The following is a 19,392-nucleotide window of genomic DNA, read 5'->3' as shown; positions in this document are numbered from 1 at the left end:
GATAGAAGATGGAAGTGGATCTCTACAGAGATTAAAACAAACACAGAGTGCCTCTCGGTACCTCTTGCACGCCTTCCTTGAAGGTCTCTGAAAAGGTAGAGTCCGGCGTTCGCCTCTGGGAGTTCTGTGGCTGGGTGTTGGAATTGAACTGGTCAGGAGTGAGGTTCCTGTCGAACACCACCACCCGCTCGGGGGGCTCGGGGTGGTAGACGCTGGGAGGGATGCCCACTGCAAAGCCGTGGGGCTGCGTCTCCGTTTTGATGGAATGGGTGGGCATCGTTGCAATCGAAACGGTGACCGTCGTGTCGGGGGTTGTAAGGTGGCCTCTCTTGTCCATGCCCATCTGGGGCGTATGTGGGAGGACAATATTGAAAGGTACATTTTTCAGAACCTGGACTCTGTTTTCTCCGGTGGAAATAAGTGACTGCTCTGTCACGTTTGGGATGCTGTTCCTTTAAAAGGTGAGAAGGGAAAAGCACATTAATTTTATAGCTTGTTTTCTCATTCCACAATAACCAGAATTACTTTTCAGCCTTTCGGACAAGAACAGCTGATACAAACTCCGGAGTTTGTGAAGAACAGCTCCACCCTAACCTGAAAAATGGAGAAAACTCACTCGAAAGAATAAAAAAAGAAGAAGAAATCCTCATCCACCACTAACAACTCCACCCTGGAGATGAATTACCCCGGAGCAAAGAGTGAGGATTCGCTGCCCAGATTCTCACCGCCTGGGAAACAGCAGTCCAAACCCAAGCACTGAGGCTTCTCTCACCTTGCATCAGCACACGCGGGCTCACACCAGGCCGCAAGAAACCTTCATCCTTTGGTGGATGAAGGTGGATCGAGAGTAAAGTAAGCTGTTCCTCTGCCCTAAGACTGTTTGCCACTCGAGAAGAGTTCAAAGGGAAATTACAGCCCTCTTTCATGCACAGCCCCTCAAGAAAATCCACATCAAGACTCCCTAGAATGGTTTACATAGCTTCACACTCCCATTGCTGCCAGGATGCCATTTACATCTGCGGTGAGCTGACCTCACAGCTAGCAGCCACTAATAGTCAGCCCTCCCTTCCTTTCTCCCTCCCAACAACGTGGTCCTGCCCTCTCCAAAGCACCAATTCAGACACTCCCCTGTCCTAAGCCAGTTTGGCTTGTTCAACTGACAGCAAGCTAATCACTTTTTTTCTCCTGCTAGGTTATGGGTCAGTAGAAGACTACATCTTGCACTAGGGGAGCAGCGGGAACACGTGGCTGGGAACCAGGCTGCTCTTCTCAATGAGAAGTCATTCAGTCAGCTCAGGCAGATCACAAAGCCTCACCACAGGTCCTTCAGACATTCTTATCTTCTAATCAGTCCAAAGGAAAGGACGGTGGGAGAGGAAGACTGGCTTGAATGAACTTCACGTACATAGTATTTACCTAACCAGTATCATCTGCTTTGAGTAGAGAGGCACAAGACAGAGAAAGCAGGAAGATGAAGAAAGAAAGGAGTTCCAGAGGATACAAAAGAAGTCCACAAACAGTACAAAGCCAAACGAAATCTCAAGCACTCCCAAATCTCTCCCTACCAGCCCATGCATGAGGGAACAACGCTGCTGTTGCCCAACACCAAAATTCTCAGTGCGCAGCCAAGGAAACCACATGCAAAAACAAAAGGGTCACCAGTCATCTCTGTGAGCCTCGGGAAGGGGAACCTGTGTTACCAGACGGGGCCCAAATTTCAAGAAAGCAGCTTTTGCCAAGCAGATTATGACACAAGTAGACAGAAGGCAGATGGCAGTGAAAAGCAGTTTGGGTCTCAGCTCTCCACAACACAGTGCAGTCCCTTCCTGTTCCTGGGGCAGAGAAGGTACCATTCCTTTGGAAGCTCTGGTGGAAAGGGGGATAAGCAGACACACAGCAGTAAAAACTAATACCTTTTGCTATGATCTTGGTCGGGATGTTCAACCTCTGGTTTAGCTGTTGAAGATCTCCTCTCCCTTGGAACCTGGGAAATACAACACATGCTATAATTGCATTCTTCCTTCCATATATAAATTAAAAAAAAAAAAAGCTCCTTCAAACACAGCCATTAAAGCTCTTCCCCTTGTTTGGTCAAATTAAGAAAGCATCACTCTTTGATACCAGTCATTATTAGTATTACAGCTTGACTGATGGTAACACAGCTGCTTTGGGACACCAGGCCCATCCCACGTGCTGCTCAGCAGATCCTGCTGTCAGCAACCCAGCCAGCATTAGATTGTGCTAAAACCAGATGAGAAGTGGCCATCACAAGCTGGAACACCAGTGCAGAGTAGAAGTAGACCAGAAGGTAAGTTCTTAAGTTCCCAAAACCACCCAAGGCTTCACTTCTTCCTCAGGGACCTGGAACCTGGGGTGCTCAAATGATGCTCTTGGCAGCAGCAAACTCTGTTCTTGGCTCAGCAGCACCTCCCACACAGGCACACAAACAGGGGTAGACATCCCTATCCCTGCCCCAAAGAGACAGCCCCCACAGCATCTGCTGGGAGACACTACGGGAACATTTCAGAGCAGAAAGCAGAGCCTTGGACACGTGAGCAGTTTTTGGTGGTTTTCAGTACAACTCACCCCACAGCCGTTGGTGACAGCCCGACCCTGAGCTCAGCTGAACAGCCACAGGGCACAACAGGCTGGCTCGCCCCCCTCTGCTGCATGGCTAAGCCCACAAAAGTCCCTCCACAAACATACACATGGCAGTCAGGGCTTTTGCTAACCTCAGTGTGCCACCTGAATGATTAAAACAAACATTTTCCTGTGCTAGGAGGAGCAAACTCTCAACTTTTCCCCTTGCTGAAGCCTGCATTACAAGCACGTTTAGATGCTGCTTGTGTTTGCCAGCTCAGGTGCAATGTGAAGAATCACCGCTTTACTGCTAATTAACTCTAACGCTGGTGACATAACTGCGTGGAAAGCATACTTCTCTTAATAGCCCCAACTGAAGCCTAAACCCTGGCTGCTCCACATAACATGAAACCCCCACCAACACCAGACCAGGCTATGTCACAGTCAGCTGCAGAAGTTTGAGAACCTCTGAGCGAACGCTACTAATGATAACTATTTATTGTAAAAACAAAGCTCTGCCAAATTGCCTTTGGACAAAAGTCTAGACCTGCAGAATCCAGATTTTGGCCAAACATTTATCTCCTGTAAGGTCCTACCAGCACCAACCCAACTATCACTGTAGCCCATTAGTCAAATGGAAGTCAATTCAAGCCCAGTTGTTCGCTTTTTTTCGTGCATTTGGATTTTTGTGAATGTTTGTTTCCCAATGGTTTGTTAGTTTTTGTTTTAAATATAAGACATTCACAGGTGATCTCACCAGCTGCTTTTAATATTGCAAAGGAAGAGGAGGCGTATTCGGAATGCCTAGACGCTGTCCCTCCAGCATTACTTCATAACAATAAATCTTTCAACCTCCAGCCATTCTGCCTCTCACAAGTCTGCCAAATACCTGTTTTCCCACTGATTTTCTACACACCTACTGGTATCCAAGCATGAAGAAACCCAAAACTAGACATGAATGTACAGCAAATCCCTACTGCTTTGCTGAGCATGGAGGATCAACACCGACATTCTCTTTGTAACTTACAGATTTTGATATCAAAGTAGACTCTGTGGATTAAAGCTGTTCTTCTATTTGGGGGGGGATTACTGTGAGTTTTTTCCCCTTCCTCAAGAGCATAAAAAGCACGAGCACAAAGCAGAAACAGTTTTCTCACAGAAGTGGCTGAATAACATCCACGTCAATGAGTTTGTGGCATTTTGTTGCACGTGTAGAGTGCTAATCTCTATATTAAGCATTATGGGAATATTTTGATATTTAAGGCGTATGCAATTCTCTTTTCTAGGCAAGAATATAATAGAAAGAAGGCAACCTCTCCCATGGTTTGGGGAATGTACCGAGGCCGGCAGTTGCGCTCACTGCTCTTCAAAGACATTAACCACAACGTCAGGCAGCAGAACCAAGTCAGCCTCCTGGCGTCCCTGCCTGCTCAGCAAAGAGCAGACAGGCATCTCCACAGGCTGAGCCAGGCCACTGTGCACAAGCAGGTCACCCTCTGCATGCAACTGCCTGCTGCTCTCTGCTCACTTGAATGCTGGGGTGAATAAAACCACCCCATCCTAGGTGTCTAACATCTAGGGAAGAAATTAAGCATATTCCAAGGCCAATCAGGTTATCTGTGAGAATCTGGGAATGTAAATGCCTCTGGGGAGACCCTGAATGCTAGAGAAGATGACCAGGGTTGTTCAAGGACTAACACATTATGGCGGCAGAGCTCACCAAAGGTTAGAGGGATGCAGACTGTAAGTCCTTTGGAACAACAACTCCATATGCACAACAAAAATCTGTGTTTGTAGCTTCAGCTGATGCCACAGCAGACCGTAACAGCCCCAGCAAAAGCCAGCAGTCAGTCCCACCAGAACAGGCATCACAAAGCAAAAAGAAACGTGTATTTGCACTCAGACAGACGTGCTCCAAAGCCTCATCCTCCACTACTACGGACAGTACATTGCCTCCTCCAGAACCTAGTGTCAACCAAAAGGCAAAGCCCTACTGCTGAGGCTTTTAACCCCCATAGCAATATCTAGACAAACTCATTGTACTGAGCTAAAGAGAAATCACTTTTCAGCAAAAACCATTATTATCTTTTTTTAATTAAATTTGTAAAGCGCACAGATTCAATTCCCCACTCGTGGCTTCTGCACAGCCCTCTAGCAAATGATGCTTTTGCACAGGCAGTGTAAGAGCCCACCCCTGCCAACCCACCTTGTAGTAATCGTACAGCAGTCCGAGGGCGGCTGCGCTGTCCTCATCGCCATTGATGCTCATCATAGCTTTGGTGGCTGCTGTAAGTGGGTTTTCAAGAAAGGATTTCCAGGCCTCATCTTCGCTGGTGTAAGGACGTCTCTGGGAGTAGAGAGAGTCATTCTGAAGAACCAACACGGGTCTTTTACTTGAATTGTGGAAAAAAAAAAGAGAAGAAAAAACCCACACACCTGTTAGAACGCATGAAAAACATTCCTGAAGTTCTTCAGAGTTAGCTGCCCCAGTTTCACAGGGTTCAGGCTCTGATTCAGTGCACGGCAAGGATTAGTCAACACAAAAAGCCCAGAAACCTAATTCTGATCTCACTCGCTCTCCCCATACATCGGGATTACTTGGACCGCACTCAGCTGCATTACACCAACCTGCATACAGTCACAGCGCTGCCTCGGAGCACCACTGACCCGCCGACACTCTGAAGCTAACCCAGAAGCCATACGTGCTCGCTGGCCTGCCACCTACCAAACCTCCAGCACACCTACATAACACCAGCGAGCCATGACCTGCTCTAGTTTCCATGTGGGACTCGGAAGCGCAAATTAACCTAACATCGTTCTCCCACAGCTCTGTGAAGGCAGCACCCAGCAGCTGACAGTGAGTTACGGACTGCATGGGGAAACCGACCCCGGTGCTCCAAGTCAGTGCAGCCCTCATTGCTTCTGGCAAGTGAACATTTACTGCCTGCTTATCGCTGAAGCAATCTGTGACCCCAGTTTGAAACAGCATCAACTGAGAGAAAAACAAACAAACAACCCCCAAAATGCTCTGGGCATCTTGCTGACGTTGCATATTGAGAACCTCGGAGTGTTTTGGGACTGCTGCCCAGAAGTGAAAGCGGGCCCTATATGCAGAGCAGGCTGCCCCAGCAGCTCAGGCCACAGCACACACTTTGGTGGTGGGACCCGCACTCCAGCCTTAAGGTCAGCCCAAGAAAGGCATCAGAGCCTGCTTTTAATCAAGCTCGGTTCTCTTTCCAGTGCAGACATCCATTTACTACATTGGGTCGAACTGGGGGACGCTTTTTCATTTTCTTAATGAATTAAAAACCTGAATTTCTTAATGGATGGGTAATCGCTATCGTTTAAAAAAAAAAAATAAAGCAAACAAATAAAGAGAAAGCCAACCACCATCAAAGCCACCCATCCTCACCACCGCCGTTCCCCTTTCCCACAACCCCATTCTTTTCATCTGCTCCTCACCCAGATGCATTCAGAGACCCAAACACACCGCAAATACAAAAAGTTGTGAAACGCCGAGTTGTGAAACGCTCTAATCACTATAATCAGCTTAGCACCATCCCGCATTTATCACCTCCTTCCACCAAAAAGATTGCCAAGCGCTCCGTAAACGGTGCGTCCCATCGGTTACACAAGTGGTCTCAGCAGCCTCAATGCGACAGCCGGCCGGGCTTCGGCAGCCGGAGCAAGGGGGAGTCGCCTGAGTTTATATGAGCACTTCGTGCCTATAAAGCAGTACCGGAGCAGGGGGAAAAGGAAACAAGAGAGAAGCCAAGCTCTCCCAATACTTCTCCAGGCGTCTGCACGGCTTTACCCTGACGCGCTCCTATCGAAGCCCAGATCCTGCCAGCGCCTGGGGCATCCGTTCTCTACCATAGACCGGACAACACAAGACAAGCTGAGTTTTCTTTAGGGACACGGTACGAGTTCCTGTTCTTATACTTGATAATAAAAGAAAACTCAAACACCTGTAGGCAATGGGGAAGTCCTCAAGCAAAGCCGCTTGCAAGAAAAAGGTGACAGCAGCAGCAGCGCGCACAGTGCCACCCCTGAGGGCCACGGCAGCGCCGCCGGACTGGCTGGGAATCAGAGGGAGCCCAAAGCCCAGCGCTGCCGCAGCCACGAGCTCCAGTAAATCCCAGGACGACCCGTTCCTGGGCCAAGCGCCACCGCACTCGTCGCCCTGAAGGGGCAACCAACTTCGGGCACGGCAGCACGTGGGGCTGCTCCGAGCCGCGGGTGTCCCCGGGCAGGGCAGGGCAGGGCACGGCACGGTAAGCCGGGCAGGGCGCCCGGACGTCGTTCCGTCCTCACGCACGGAGCGGCACCGCGAACAGACGAGGTGCCGCAGAGCCCGGGCGCGTAGGGCTGCAAGCGGCGTCGTACAGAGCAGCGCCGAGCGCCCAACGCCTTCTTACGGAGCCTCAGAATCCTCACAGTCGGAACGGACCGCTCGGGGCCGTCTCGCCCGACTCCCCGCAGCACACGCGGCCACCACAGCCACGTGGGGCTGCCCGGGCCCCCATCCAGCGTCGCGCTGAAAGCGGTGCCCCGTTCCAGACGCCCGCGGTCCGACGCTCGGTGACTTCAGAGCCACCGCGTCAGCGCCGGCCACGCCGACACGCGCACGGCTCCAGCACGCGGCTCCCCGCCGGTCGAGCTACCGCCGATAAGCTCCGAGCGCAGACAGAAGCGGCTAACAGCAGCAACGCCGCTCGGTGCCGCTGCCCGACGCGACGGCAGCGCCGGCACCCCGAGGCGCGGCCGTTACCTGCCGAAATCCACCTTGCCGGAGGGGTGCGCCTCGTAGAAATCCATGAGGCCGCTCCAGCGCCCTCCGCCGCGCGCGCGGAGCCCGGGCCGGGCGGGCCGTCAGGGGCTGAGGCGGCGGCTCCCGCCCCGCCGCGCCGCACCGCACCGAGCAGTGCCGGCCCGGGGCCGCCGCCCGCCTTTAAGGCGCGGTAGGGGGCGGGAGGCGGACGGCGGCGGCGCTGCCCCACGCCCGGCGGCGGTGTCGGGTTTCAAAGCGGCCCTGCCCCGGCGCTCGCCGCTGATCGGCCGCCGGAGATAAGGGCGGGGGGAGAGGGGCGGGATGGCCGCGGGGGTCGCGCCGCCCCCCCCGAGGCGATGGAGGGGCGGCCCCCAGAGCCCCCCGCGCCGCGGCGCTCCCCCGGCTCCGCCACCCCCCGACCCCCGGAGGCAGCGCCGGTCGGACCGGCCGCGGCTCCGGCCCTCCCCGCCCCGCGCGCTCACTTGTCGTAGTCTTGTGTCATGTCTGGCGGAGGCAGCGGGCGGCGGAACTGGCCCGGCGGGTCGGGAGGGCGCGGGGGCGAGCGGAGAGAGCAGCGCGCAGCCCGCCGCACCGACGGGTTCTGGCGGCTTTTCTCGCCCGCTCAGGTGGCTCCCGCAGCCGCAGGTGGACGGCCGCCGCGGGACGCCTCCCATTGGCTGCCGGCGGCGAAGGGGCGGGGCCGCCGCGCCCCATTGGGCGGCCGGGCGGGAGAGGGCGGGGCCCGCGGCCGCGCGGGGCTGCGGCGCTGAGGCGGTTGTCGGGGCGGGAGGGACGGGGGGCCGCGGGGTAACGCTTCGCCCCCCCCACGGGCGGGAGCCGCGGGTCCGGCCGGGTCAGCTGCTGTGCCGTGCCGAGGCAAAACACGGCCGCCCGCACCTCGCTGCACCCGCTGCGGGGCACGGAGCCACACGCAACGATCGGAAGGATGTGGGTTTCTCCCTGGGAAATAGGGGCGGGAGGCTGCTGTTCAGGTAACGAGTCGAATGGAACCCCGGGCAGCAGCGGTGCCGTCTGTCACACGGCCGGGGGCTGCAGGCAACGGCTGTAACTGAAAAGCGGGCACAGGAACGAGAGCTCCGTGGGTCAGCAGCTCTGACCTCGGTACAGCCGCCGTCAGCGTGGCAAAGGGAGACGGACGGAGGATCGCGCTCTGAACCGAACGAACCGAGTCTGGTGGCTCCCTGTGGCAGAGCTATGGGGAATCGCTGCCAACTTCCTCCGGCGCTGTTCGTTCCTTCCACTCCCCGCTTCTGTTCCTGGAGCTCTGGGATGCGCACACACCACCGCCGCGTGTGCCCTTTTCACGAGCAGCCAAGCACAGCAGCGCGCTGTTGCTCCCAGCCACCCAGGTGCCGCACGCGTCGGAGCTCGGTCACCTCTTTACACCACAGCTGAACTGCTGAAGGCTCAGCAGCACGCCACGCCTGGCACTCGCACCGCACCAAAATACACCACGCTTCTATTCCGGATAAATCAAAGCCTCTGCGAAAGGGCTGCTCTTCCTGACCACCCGATTCAGCCGTCGCCGCGGCCATCGCTTCCACGTTCAGGAGACAGTGATACAAACACGGGTTGTGACACCGCTGACTAATCTGCCGGTCACAATCTAGACTGTAACACCGCGGGTAGGTGTATTCCTGTGATGTCACCCACCCGATTGCATCACCACTGGATAAAATCGGGCAAGCAGCACGAAGGGATTGAGGAGAGCTTTGGGCCTGGGCGCAAAGCCATCCCGGCGCGATGCAGCAGCACGCTGCCAGCACTTCCCTTGTCCCGTGCTGGTCGGTGTTCACTTCAACTTCTTCCCTCGCTCAGCCCTTTCGGCGTCACTCAGCCTCACTGCTCTCCTCCACTCTTACCCCTTTCCTTTACCACCCTTCCTCAGTCCTGCCTTTGTTGTTCTCCTTCCCTTCTTCACGTATCCATTTCCTTTCAAGTGAATCCCACTCAGAACACGCAAGGAACCCATCAGGAGCCGCTCACTGTTTGCCACCACCTGGCCAAGCACCATCTCAGTGTGCTTATTCCTTTTCCTACCCTTCGACATCACCATCTGGAGAAGCCAGGAGTTATTCTGGATGAGGCTTAGCTACTGCTACGACTTACCCAACAAGGTTTTAACATTTCAGACCAGATAATTACCATCTACGTGCACCGGCCGCTCACACCTGTGTAACAAACAAGTTGCATCAAATCTGTAACAGTATTTTTGAAACAAGTGGTCAAAACAAGACCTTTTTCTATTCAATTTGAACGGCTAAGATGGTAGGGCTGTAACGAGTACTGAATTTTCTGTGTACTCCATGACACAGTACATCTGCATTAGGCCAGGTGGCTTCTGACAATAGAGCCAGAAAAGTAAGCCCAAAGTGATCACACTGACTCCCATAGCATTAACCTGAAGGCTGCAAAAAGGAGAAAAACCCAGGCAGGAGTTCAGGAACTCACTGGGAAGTGAGGTAAAAGCAGACACAGTGGGAAGAAAGAAGCAGACAAGTGACAGAGGCAAAGGCTTTTCCCCTTCTAGGGAGAAAGTGGAGAAAAATGTAATGAAGTTAATGACGGCACATTGTGTGCAACCAAGAGGAAAGTGAATCAGATTGCTTTTCAGTTATATCCTGCAAGCACTCTTTAAAAATCAGATTTCCCCCTTTCATTCTGCATTTAGCCCTAAAGATAATGTAGAAACTGCTCAGAGATTGCAGACTGTTCGGGGTCAGGAGACGTTATTCCTGTCTCTACTCCTTTGACTATGACAAAAATCAATCCATTTTACCATAGCCTACATATAAAAAGAAGTGAACCCAAAGTACAGAACTTTGTATCAACAGCGTCTTTGTCATGATAATGAGCCTCACTGAACATTTTTCATCTCCATAAAGCGCTTCCTTTGGATTAGGCTTCTTTGTACACGGGGTGACAGTGGTGTAGCAACAGAACAGCGCATGCTGTTCTCTGCCCAATCCGCTTTGCTGCACAGCACAGACAGCACTCAGCTGCGCAGGCAGGAGTTGCAAACACCACGGATCGCGGAGATGAGCCACCCTTCAGTAAACAAAAGTGTTTTGTCACAGTCCTGTATTGAAACGGCACACCTCACTGAGCTGATGAGATGCAGAGCCCTGCTGAGAACCTCAGCAACCAGCCCCTACCCACAGCCCTCGGGAGCCCTGGTGGAGGCAGGCAGTGCTCAAGCACACGGCCCCTGCAGATGTCCTCCAGGAAAAGGCAGCACAGAAGCATTCCCCGGTCCAGTTTTTGGATCACACAGACACAAAGGCACTTGCTGATGTTCTCACTAGGCAACGGCAGCATCTGCCACTGATGAGCAAAGCCACCGCTAGGACGGCAAGGAGGTCTCTGAGCAGATAAGGAATCCTTTCCCAGTACAGAGCGGCCACGTGAGATTATCAGGAGAACTGGCTTCTATTTTCTTTCCAAAGCACCCGAGGTACTGCCGCAGGCAGGCTGCAGCTGCCGGGCAGCAGGGAGGAGCACTCCGGCTCTCAAAGTACCGCCAGTAGCAGTCGTACAAGCACAGCTGTAACCTCTTGTGAGGACACGAGCACTCATCATCCCGCCTTCTGCCAAACCTTACTCAGTCTCTTGTTTAGCACATGCAGTGCTGAGGAAAGCTCTTTCATCTATGCCTGTTCCCACACCTTGGCATCCCCTTTATGCCCCCCCGCACATAACCAGGCCAGGAGCAAAGCAGCTTCGCAGCAATGAGACCAATAACCCCGGAGGAGATGGTGAAAGTAAGCATTCTGCTCTTAGTGCAAAGACAAAGCACTGAGACGTGCTGCTTTGGCCAATACACGTACTAATATACAACCACATGTGCCGGGAAGCCCATTTCCTTTTGGACCAAAATGTGAGATTCCCCAAACAAAGTTATCCTGACTCTCCCATACCTCTGATGCAGCACAAAACATCGCAGCCCTGACACAGGGAAGGGAAGGATTAGCCATGGAGCAGACATCTATCCAGGACATCATGTTTGTAAGACTTTGCCTTTCCCAAAAGGCCAGCGGGTCCAGGACCTCCTGCTTCTGGCCCTGCAAAAGCATCCTTTTGACAACATCCCATAGAGAGTCTAAGCTAACATTTCAGCAAGAGTCTTATTCATCCATCCAGGAAGAAAACTCGGCATTAAGCATTCAGGGGAAGGAACTTTTGAGCTTCCCAGGAAGTTACAAGGAAGTGAGTTACTCATTGTGTTGCCTGCAACACTGCGTGAAGCTTTGCCAAATCTTCCAAACACAGCTGTTTCGAGGGACGTGCTACAGATCGGTTAGGAAAGATGTAATTACAGCAGAGCCCATACAACACATTATTGACAATAAATTAGACTAGCGCTGCCTACAGGCACGGGACTTTGCTGATGCTCACTCTCTTGTCAAATCACGTTCAGGGCCCTCAGCAGAAGAGGAGAAATCTCTGCTTCATGTCTGGAAAATGGTAAGAACTTGAGAAAGAAAAAAGTACGTGACAGATTAAGTTGGTATCAAGAATGCAAACACATGGAGGCAGTGAAAAACTACTAAGGTAAAATTCCAATTCTGCTGGCACTAACTTCCAAAGAAAATTACATGTCTGATAGTTCTCCACAGAACCAACAGAAAGGTTGCTTTATTTAAGAGAAAGTCTTAAAGCATGGTTGCATTTGTACCCCCGAATGATAGAAAACAGCACAGAAACCAAACCAAACCTCCTCACTTGGAGACCTGAATTTCCAAGGGAAGAAGTACACAAACGTCCATCTCAGAAAGCTCAGGGAGAACTCATAACTCTCAGCAAGGAGCTACAGAACGGAGGCAGGAGGAAGAGGCGGCTGGAACGGGCTGTGGCAGCCACCCTGCCCTGCCACCACCCGCCTGCAGCTGCTCAACCAACGCCTCCCCCCCAGGGTTACTTTCAGTGGACTCAAAGCAGTTGTCCCAAGAGAGCTCAGCTACACTCGGCTGAAGATAAGGCACTGTCGCGGCTCATCAGCTTCTTCAGCACCATCACTGTGGTGTAAGTGTCGATTGATTAAACTGGGTAGAACTAACATTAAGTATTTGAGAGGCACACCCTTCACTTTTAAATCTGACTCTTAAGCTACGTGTCCAGGAGGCACACGGCTCTTGCTGCCTAATTGCAAGCTTTATTCCAGTTTATTAAAGCGCAACTTTAATTTATTCTAACATCTAAGGGAGCTTTGTTACATTTGTAACAACGTAACGAGTACAGTATTTTTAATTTATGAAGCTGAGATTTTACTACTCCAGTAGTTTTAAAAGAAGTATGTGCCTATAATTAAGTGTGTAAGTCTTTAAAGTAAAGACTTCTGAATTAAATTAATCCTTTATGTATAATAAAGTCTCTTTTCGATAGCTGATTCCATACTTTAACAAATACTACAGTAAAACAAATGGGATGCGTTCAGTAGTTGCAGCAAACACTGTTGAAAGCACTGACACTTCAGTAGGTTTCTAACTGATAGAAATACTTACAGAGAACAAGAACAAAAGGTAGCTTTTCTCACTATTGACAGACTTCAGCAATTCACTCAGGTGAGGTCAAACACAACCACAAACAGCTGATTCTAAAATACAGGCACGACGTCCCATTCAGCTGGTACATTCCATTAATGCAATCACCAGGTCAAGGCACCAGAAGTCCGGAGGTACCCAGCACCACGTGGGGATGTGGTTGGACACACTGACCTACACCACTTAGGAAACACTTAACACAAGTAACAGCTCACTCTGCTCTTTCCAACACAAAACACAGTTCGCCTCTCAATTGCTAAAGCAGTACTTCCCCACCTGAGTAGCACAATCACGCTAAGGGACCGCTGCTCTAAATCCCTGCTCTACAAGAACTATTTAAAATGTCTAGAAAAGTAAAAACTTTCACCCAAACCTTACATCAGTACGCTGTGTCCTACTCCCTGCCTCTACTGAGCCTGTGAAGCCCCCCTGCTTGTCAGTACTACCAGATAAGTATTAAAGCTTACGTCTGATAGCCTGCCCCCCTCCCTCCCTCCTACACATTCCTGCCTGCTCCACCTGTGCTTGAAATACTGCTTTACCACTTACTTTCAGACAGGTAGGGCGGTACATCCTATCATTCATTTGCTTGTTCCCAATTTTTAGACAACAGCTCCTCTGCAAGAGATCTGAAACCCCTTCCACCATACTCAGTCTACCCTCTGAACCGACTGCCTTCTCAGATTACACCTCACTGCAGCCCAAGCTTGTTCAGGAAGGAAGCTACTACTTAAAAGTCCACAGACAGCCTTTTTGTCTATAACACCACCTCAAAACAGCTGCTGATTGTGTTATTGATCAAGTGTATTTGGCAACTTCTATACTTTGTACTGACAGACGGAGTTACTGAATTTTATTTCATTCAACTGAAAGCAGTATTGCTCATCTGTATATCTACTCAACATCTCTGTTCAACATATGCATATGTTATTGGTGTCTTTCATGTAGTGGGAGCACCCAACTTCATTTACACGTTGTCTGGGATCCTTTAAAAACATGGCGCCTAAATAAGATTGAGCATGAGAAACTGGGAGAATGGCTAAGGCACAACTGGTGAATGTGCTATGATACAAAGTGATCAGAAGAAATGAAGTACGACTCAGAAGAGAGCAGGGCTGTGAAAGAATGACCGGAGGACCTGGCAGGCACCGCTGTGTAAGGAACAGGATGGAGGGTTCCAGGTATAAAAGAAGCTACAAAAGCTGTGGAGCCTGGTGTGGAACATGGACCCAAAAGGTATACACTTGAATGAGAAGCTCAGGCTTAAGAAGAGGCAAGGAGATACTCGGGATGCAAGGAAATGTTGAAAGCAGTGCCAGAACTGCCGCAACTGAGGGTTAAGAAACAAAGGCTGAACACAACTCACTGCAGAGAAAACACTGTCCACCTGCTCCTTTTATTTGTTAACACACTCTTTCAAAACAAAGTAAACATTACTTTCTAGAAATGAAGTTGCTGTCATACGAGTCAGTAAAAAAATAAGTAGCATTTTAATTGCAAAGCCTTGCAATGCAATTAGATGCCAATGTGCCGTCCAGTACATTCAAAGCATGTACAATTATGTGAAAAAAATGGTAATTTCGTAGCTTCCTGTCAGCCCTGCTGCAAAGTGAGGAAATAAACCTTGGTAAACAGTTTCCTGGGTAGATCACAGCTGGAAACCAGCAACTTAAATTATGGATAACGTGACACTACAGCTAAACTGCAGTAGTAGACGTCAGCACTAAAACCGTAACAGAAGATTTCTATGCAGGCAAAAGCATCAGGATCAGTTTGAATAGCACGGTTTGGGATCAAACCAATTCACGCAGCTTTAATACTATAATATTTAGGTCTTTTTACTTCCTTAGGCTCCTTTTGCGTTTTGGCTTTTTATAGAGTTTTTTATTAAAGAGTTTGTGTTCTATCGCACACACCTCTTCGTGGATGGAGGAGGGCTGTATCCTCAGAAGAAAGGAGAAAAGTCTCAGTACAAAATGGTAACTCTTGGGAAAGTCCTCTTCTCTGTAGTGAGCCAGGTGACCACACAATCTGAAAAGAAAGGAAGGACGAAAGCCCTGAATTACAAGTGTATTTAGTTAGTATTTTGCAAACATTTATATACACAGCTGTAATTAGAGGAAAATACCAACATTTTATCAACTGCCTAAACCACAATTCTGATCTACCACGTCAGTTCTATCCTGAAAAAACTCAGAGGAGTTCAAAATAGCACAACATCCAGGTGCTTCGATTAAAAAACCCTTTACATTCATATGAAGACCCAGGTGCTATTCCCTGCCTGAACCCTGCGCATCCTCTCGCTTACAAGGTGTTGCCTGTGATGTGGAGAAGCAGAGCTTCCATTTCCCCTCTGTCTGATTCAGAGCAGCGGTCTTAAATATTCACCAGAACAAGGACTGGAACCTGTCTGTCCCAATTGATGGGCGAGTGTGCTAATTACTAGACTATAGAGTCATTTGTTCACTTCCTCTGGCCCAACACCCATTTACATTTTACCTCAAACTGGAGGAACGGACACACTATTCTGGAGTGCCATGGAAGCCATGGGAGTCGCACTCCCATGCAAAGTCACTGTTTAAATCCTCCTGAAGCCTGGCAGATTAGAAATCTGAATGTAGGTCTCTCACACCGAAGCCTGTCCTACACAATCTGTCCTCACGCTGCCTGAAAGCTGCCAGCTTACAAAACCGAGTTAAACCACTCGTTTCAGCAGTGTCTGAACAAACCAGCTGATGCCATCACCCACACTAAGTGTTTGCTAAGTTTGAGCTCCATTTACAGGTGCCGTTGGTTGAATCAAACCTGCATTTTTTTGGCTAACAGGAATTAAAACATTTTGTGATGCTCCAGTCTTAGCCCTGAGTTTCAGCAACTGCAACTCTTAGGGCAGTCTAGTTGTCAGAGCTCAGCTTTCACTGGGAGGGCAGGGAAATTATACTGGATATTTTTAGGCAACGTGTAATTACATCAACATTATAAAGCACCTATCTGATTAACTGGCGTTACACTTTGCACAAGAGTCCCAAAACACAACCACAAACACACCACTGTCCCATTTTGTGCTATTTACGGTATGAGCATCTCTAGAGAACTACAAAATTTCCAATACGTTTTAATCTGTGATGCAGTAACGGAAAGAGCCATCTGTTTTCCTTACCACTCCTCACACGTAATACTTTATCACCTCAAAATAACTGTCTATTGGGATAGGAAATGGGTGATCCTTCTGGATTTCCTGGAACTTGGATAAACCATCACCTCTACTGCTACATTGCAAGGCTGACTGAGCAGAAGGTTCAAACTTCCAGAGTCAGACCAGAGAAGACAACCTTTTTCTTGCAACACAGTAACTCCAGGCCCCACACCAGTTTGAAGACCGTGAAGCACATTACCAGTCTTGGTTGGACTATCCTACCACTGACCATCTGTTTGGGCCAATGAAAGATGGACCACGTGGGCAACATTTTCCTAGTAATGCTGTCATAGCTATGAAGCATTGAGTCACCATCCTTGGTGTAGAGTTTTATGAACGTGGCATGTAGGCTCTTGTTCATCGCTGGTGAAGATACACGGCTAGTGGTGGTGACTATTTTGAAAAGCAGGGTTTTGGAGCTGAGAATCTGCTCAAATAGCATTGTTGCACTCTTTGTATCTGTTGTAGTTTCCATGGAAATAAATAGGAGCTGTTACTTTTGGAGCAACCCACACAGCTATATATCCAATTAATTTAGAATTCAGCTTAAAAACAGAAGTTTTAAAGTAAAAGAAAATATAGAAACATTTTACCAATCAGTTAACCACTCTCAGTTGTGCCCACTGAAATACTTCAGTCCTACCACTAAAGCACTCCAGCAGTTCCAGTTAGACCATGCTGATTTTTAGACAATCTGTAAGGTTGTCTTTATACATACATACACTGGCATGGGATAGAACCTCGTATCTGAGGGAGTAGATGTCATTCTCTAAAGTTAAGTAAGTGTCAGATGTATAATTAATTACTTGCATTGCAAATGATACAATGGGAAATTTAGCCTGTAAGACTTTAAATTCAAATCTTGTTTCACGAAGGCTAAGACAGTTTGCCATCATCATTTTAATACATTACGTATGAAAATGTAGGCTTAAAAACAGACTTTGCATGAAAAGATTATTCACTCAAACATACAGCGAAATATCCACTCATGCAGTGTGTATGTAAGATTCACACAGATGTGTGGTAAAAGGATTATTACCTCCCCTCCCTTAGAGAAAAAGGCAGAAAAAGCTTCTTATTCATACAAAAGAATGAATCCATACAACCAAGGCTCTTGTAATACAACACTGTGTTTACATTATTCCAACCCATTTCTGTCACGGTGGATATGTGAAAGGCAATGTGAAAAGGAAAATAAAGATAAGCAAATAAATCCACTAAAAACAACAAAAGAGTGCACACATGTAAAAGGCAGTTATTTTCAAGGGTAATATTTAATCTTTGAAAAATCAGGAATGTAGCAGTGAGATTGTGTAGGGACTACTGCTCTCTTAAGCGTGACATTTAGACGCATGTTCGGATAAAGACTTAAGGTGTCATTCAACACTTATTCAAGAGCACACAAATGAAAACTCATTTCACATTAAGGTACCTCAACCTGCACAAGGAAGGCTGCATCACCTGGCCTATCACTGTCCTTGCTATTTAGGTCCTTGGAAGAAAATAACTGTACTAAGAAACAGCACGATTGTTCTGATAAACGCTGAGGTGAAAAAAATCCTTTAACACTTGTGAAGTCAGGATTGGGGCACAGTTCTCTAGTACAAGTACTAGTACACAGTTTCTCTAGTAGAAAGCCACTACACAACTTTAAGAGCACAAGAGGCCTCCTTTTCCCAGATTTCTTATGTTGCTTTTCCAGGCTGCTTGCAAAGATAGCTCAGAAGTAATAGCGTTCGAGCCCTTTTCCCACCCAATCACTTCATCCTGAAGTACACTTCGGAGGCATTAACTGCTAACTTGAACTCTAACTGCTAATGTGGATTAAAGCCATGAAAAGAGCAGCACGGTGATTTAAAAATGAATTTTCAACACTTTTTTGTGACTTACAGGAGAGCAGAACAGATGCTTTCTCATTCTCTTAAAAGCTGTGGTGTAATAGCTTCTGAAGTAGTACGAAGAAGGAAGTGGAGTGAATATTTCTACCTAGCTGCTGCTCTTGCCATGTGACTTTAGTTGTTGACTGTCACATCTCCTCTCTTCTCAAAAGCTCTCTTTGATCACTCTTCATATTAGTGTCTACTCCCAATCCAAGACCAAGCACTCCGCACACACCCCCTTCTACACATGGTTTCAACTGTACGTGAACACATAGCTGTGTACACACCCCACATGTCATTTGTAAAGGGAAAAAGAGAGATCTACGTATATATACACACTGTGCTTGACCATCAAGAGGATTTTACAAAATGCAATTAACAAAAGTTTCATACTTACTTCTCATTGCACAGTTTATCTGTACAAAGCCAATAGTCAGTGTTGATGGCTGTAAGTAAACCATGTTTTTCTTGCAAAATTCCCTTCAGGCTGTGCCCATGAAAACAAGACCCATCTGTGCTTTCTTCAGACCAGCTTAACAGAAAACTCGATGGATTTGGCCTTCCTGCAGGTTGCACCGAACCAGACAGCTTGCCAAACTGATTTTGCAAGTTCTCCACCATTTCTGTACAAATAGAAATGAGACAAAAAAGATAATAATCCCAGGAGGCAGAAATATTAAGTTTTGGAACATTGCTCCGAGGTGATTTGCAAAGAAATAATACGGTATTTGTGCTCTTTGCATTTTTTTTTTTAAACCCCTGCAAGGAATCCTGAGAAAGCTGAAAGTTCTGTGCTTCCCTCCATTGCACTTCAAATTCATTTTTGTCATATGTTTTAGAAGAGAATTCTGAAAAACTACTCAAAATGCCACAGTGCCCAACAACAACAGTACTGGAGTACCACAAAAGCATTCCCTGAGTTAAAGCCAGAAAAATCCATCTGATACTGCGGTTAATGTTATTCCTACAGAACACATATGCCTGGATGCCTTCTGCTGTTTTTATCTGGCCTATGTGCTATCACTCACATAGTGATAGTGATAGGACAAGGGGGAATGGTTTTAACTGGGACAGGGGAGGTTTAGGTTGGATATCAGGAGGAAGTTTTTCCACACAGAGAATGGTGACACACAGGAACAGGTTGCCCAAGGAGGCTGTGGATGCCCCATCCCTGGAGGCATTCAAGGCCAGGCTGGATGTGGCTCTGGGCAGCCCGGTCTGGTGGTTGGTGACCCTGCACATAGCAGGGGGGTTGAAACTCGATGATCACTGTGGTCCTTTTCAACCCAGGCCATACTACGATTCCATGATTCATTCTATGACTCAGCCCAGATACGATGAGTAGCTCCTCAATGTATCAGCATTCACAAAGCCCAGTTTCAAATACACACAGACTTGAGGTGA

The 19,392-nt window shown here is 48.7% G+C and overlaps 2 protein-coding genes across 7 annotated transcripts in view; both read right to left on the bottom strand.

The window, feature by feature from the left end:
• GRHL1 (grainyhead like transcription factor 1) overlaps positions 1 to 7,951 on the bottom strand; it is a 38,670-nt gene extending 30,719 nt beyond the window's left edge. For 2 of the 5 annotated variants that reach the window (XM_015276077.4, XM_015276080.4), the window contains exons 1-4: positions 7,352 to 7,951; positions 4,787 to 4,973; positions 1,914 to 1,984; positions 62 to 452 (exon numbers count right to left, since the gene is read on the bottom strand). In XM_015276077.4, coding sequence (XP_015131563.1) covers positions 62 to 452; positions 1,914 to 1,984; positions 4,787 to 4,973; positions 7,352 to 7,398 — 696 coding nt within the window. In that variant the 5' untranslated portion in view covers positions 7,399 to 7,951. The remainder of the gene's footprint in view (positions 1 to 61; positions 453 to 1,913; positions 1,985 to 4,786; positions 4,974 to 7,351) is intronic. The other 3 variants (XM_015276079.4, XM_015276081.4, XM_046939502.1) reach the window with 2 other exon arrangements.
• Positions 7,952 to 14,278: 6,327 nt separating this feature from the next.
• TAF1B (TATA-box binding protein associated factor, RNA polymerase I subunit B) overlaps positions 14,279 to 19,392 on the bottom strand; it is a 44,706-nt gene continuing 39,592 nt past the window's right edge. For both annotated transcript variants that reach the window (NM_001006416.2, XM_015276038.4), the window contains exons 14-15: positions 18,386 to 18,611; positions 14,279 to 14,943 (exon numbers count right to left, since the gene is read on the bottom strand). In NM_001006416.2, coding sequence (NP_001006416.2) covers positions 14,751 to 14,943; positions 18,386 to 18,611 — 419 coding nt within the window. In that variant the 3' untranslated portion in view covers positions 14,279 to 14,750. The remainder of the gene's footprint in view (positions 14,944 to 18,385; positions 18,612 to 19,392) is intronic.

This window comes from Gallus gallus, chromosome 3, assembly GCF_016699485.2.
Source record: "Gallus gallus isolate bGalGal1 chromosome 3, bGalGal1.mat.broiler.GRCg7b, whole genome shotgun sequence".
In the NCBI taxonomy this organism is placed as follows: Eukaryota; Metazoa; Chordata; class Aves; order Galliformes; family Phasianidae; genus Gallus; species Gallus gallus.
Note: the sequence above shows the minus strand (reverse complement) of the source record. Positions and strands in the feature narration are given on the sequence as shown.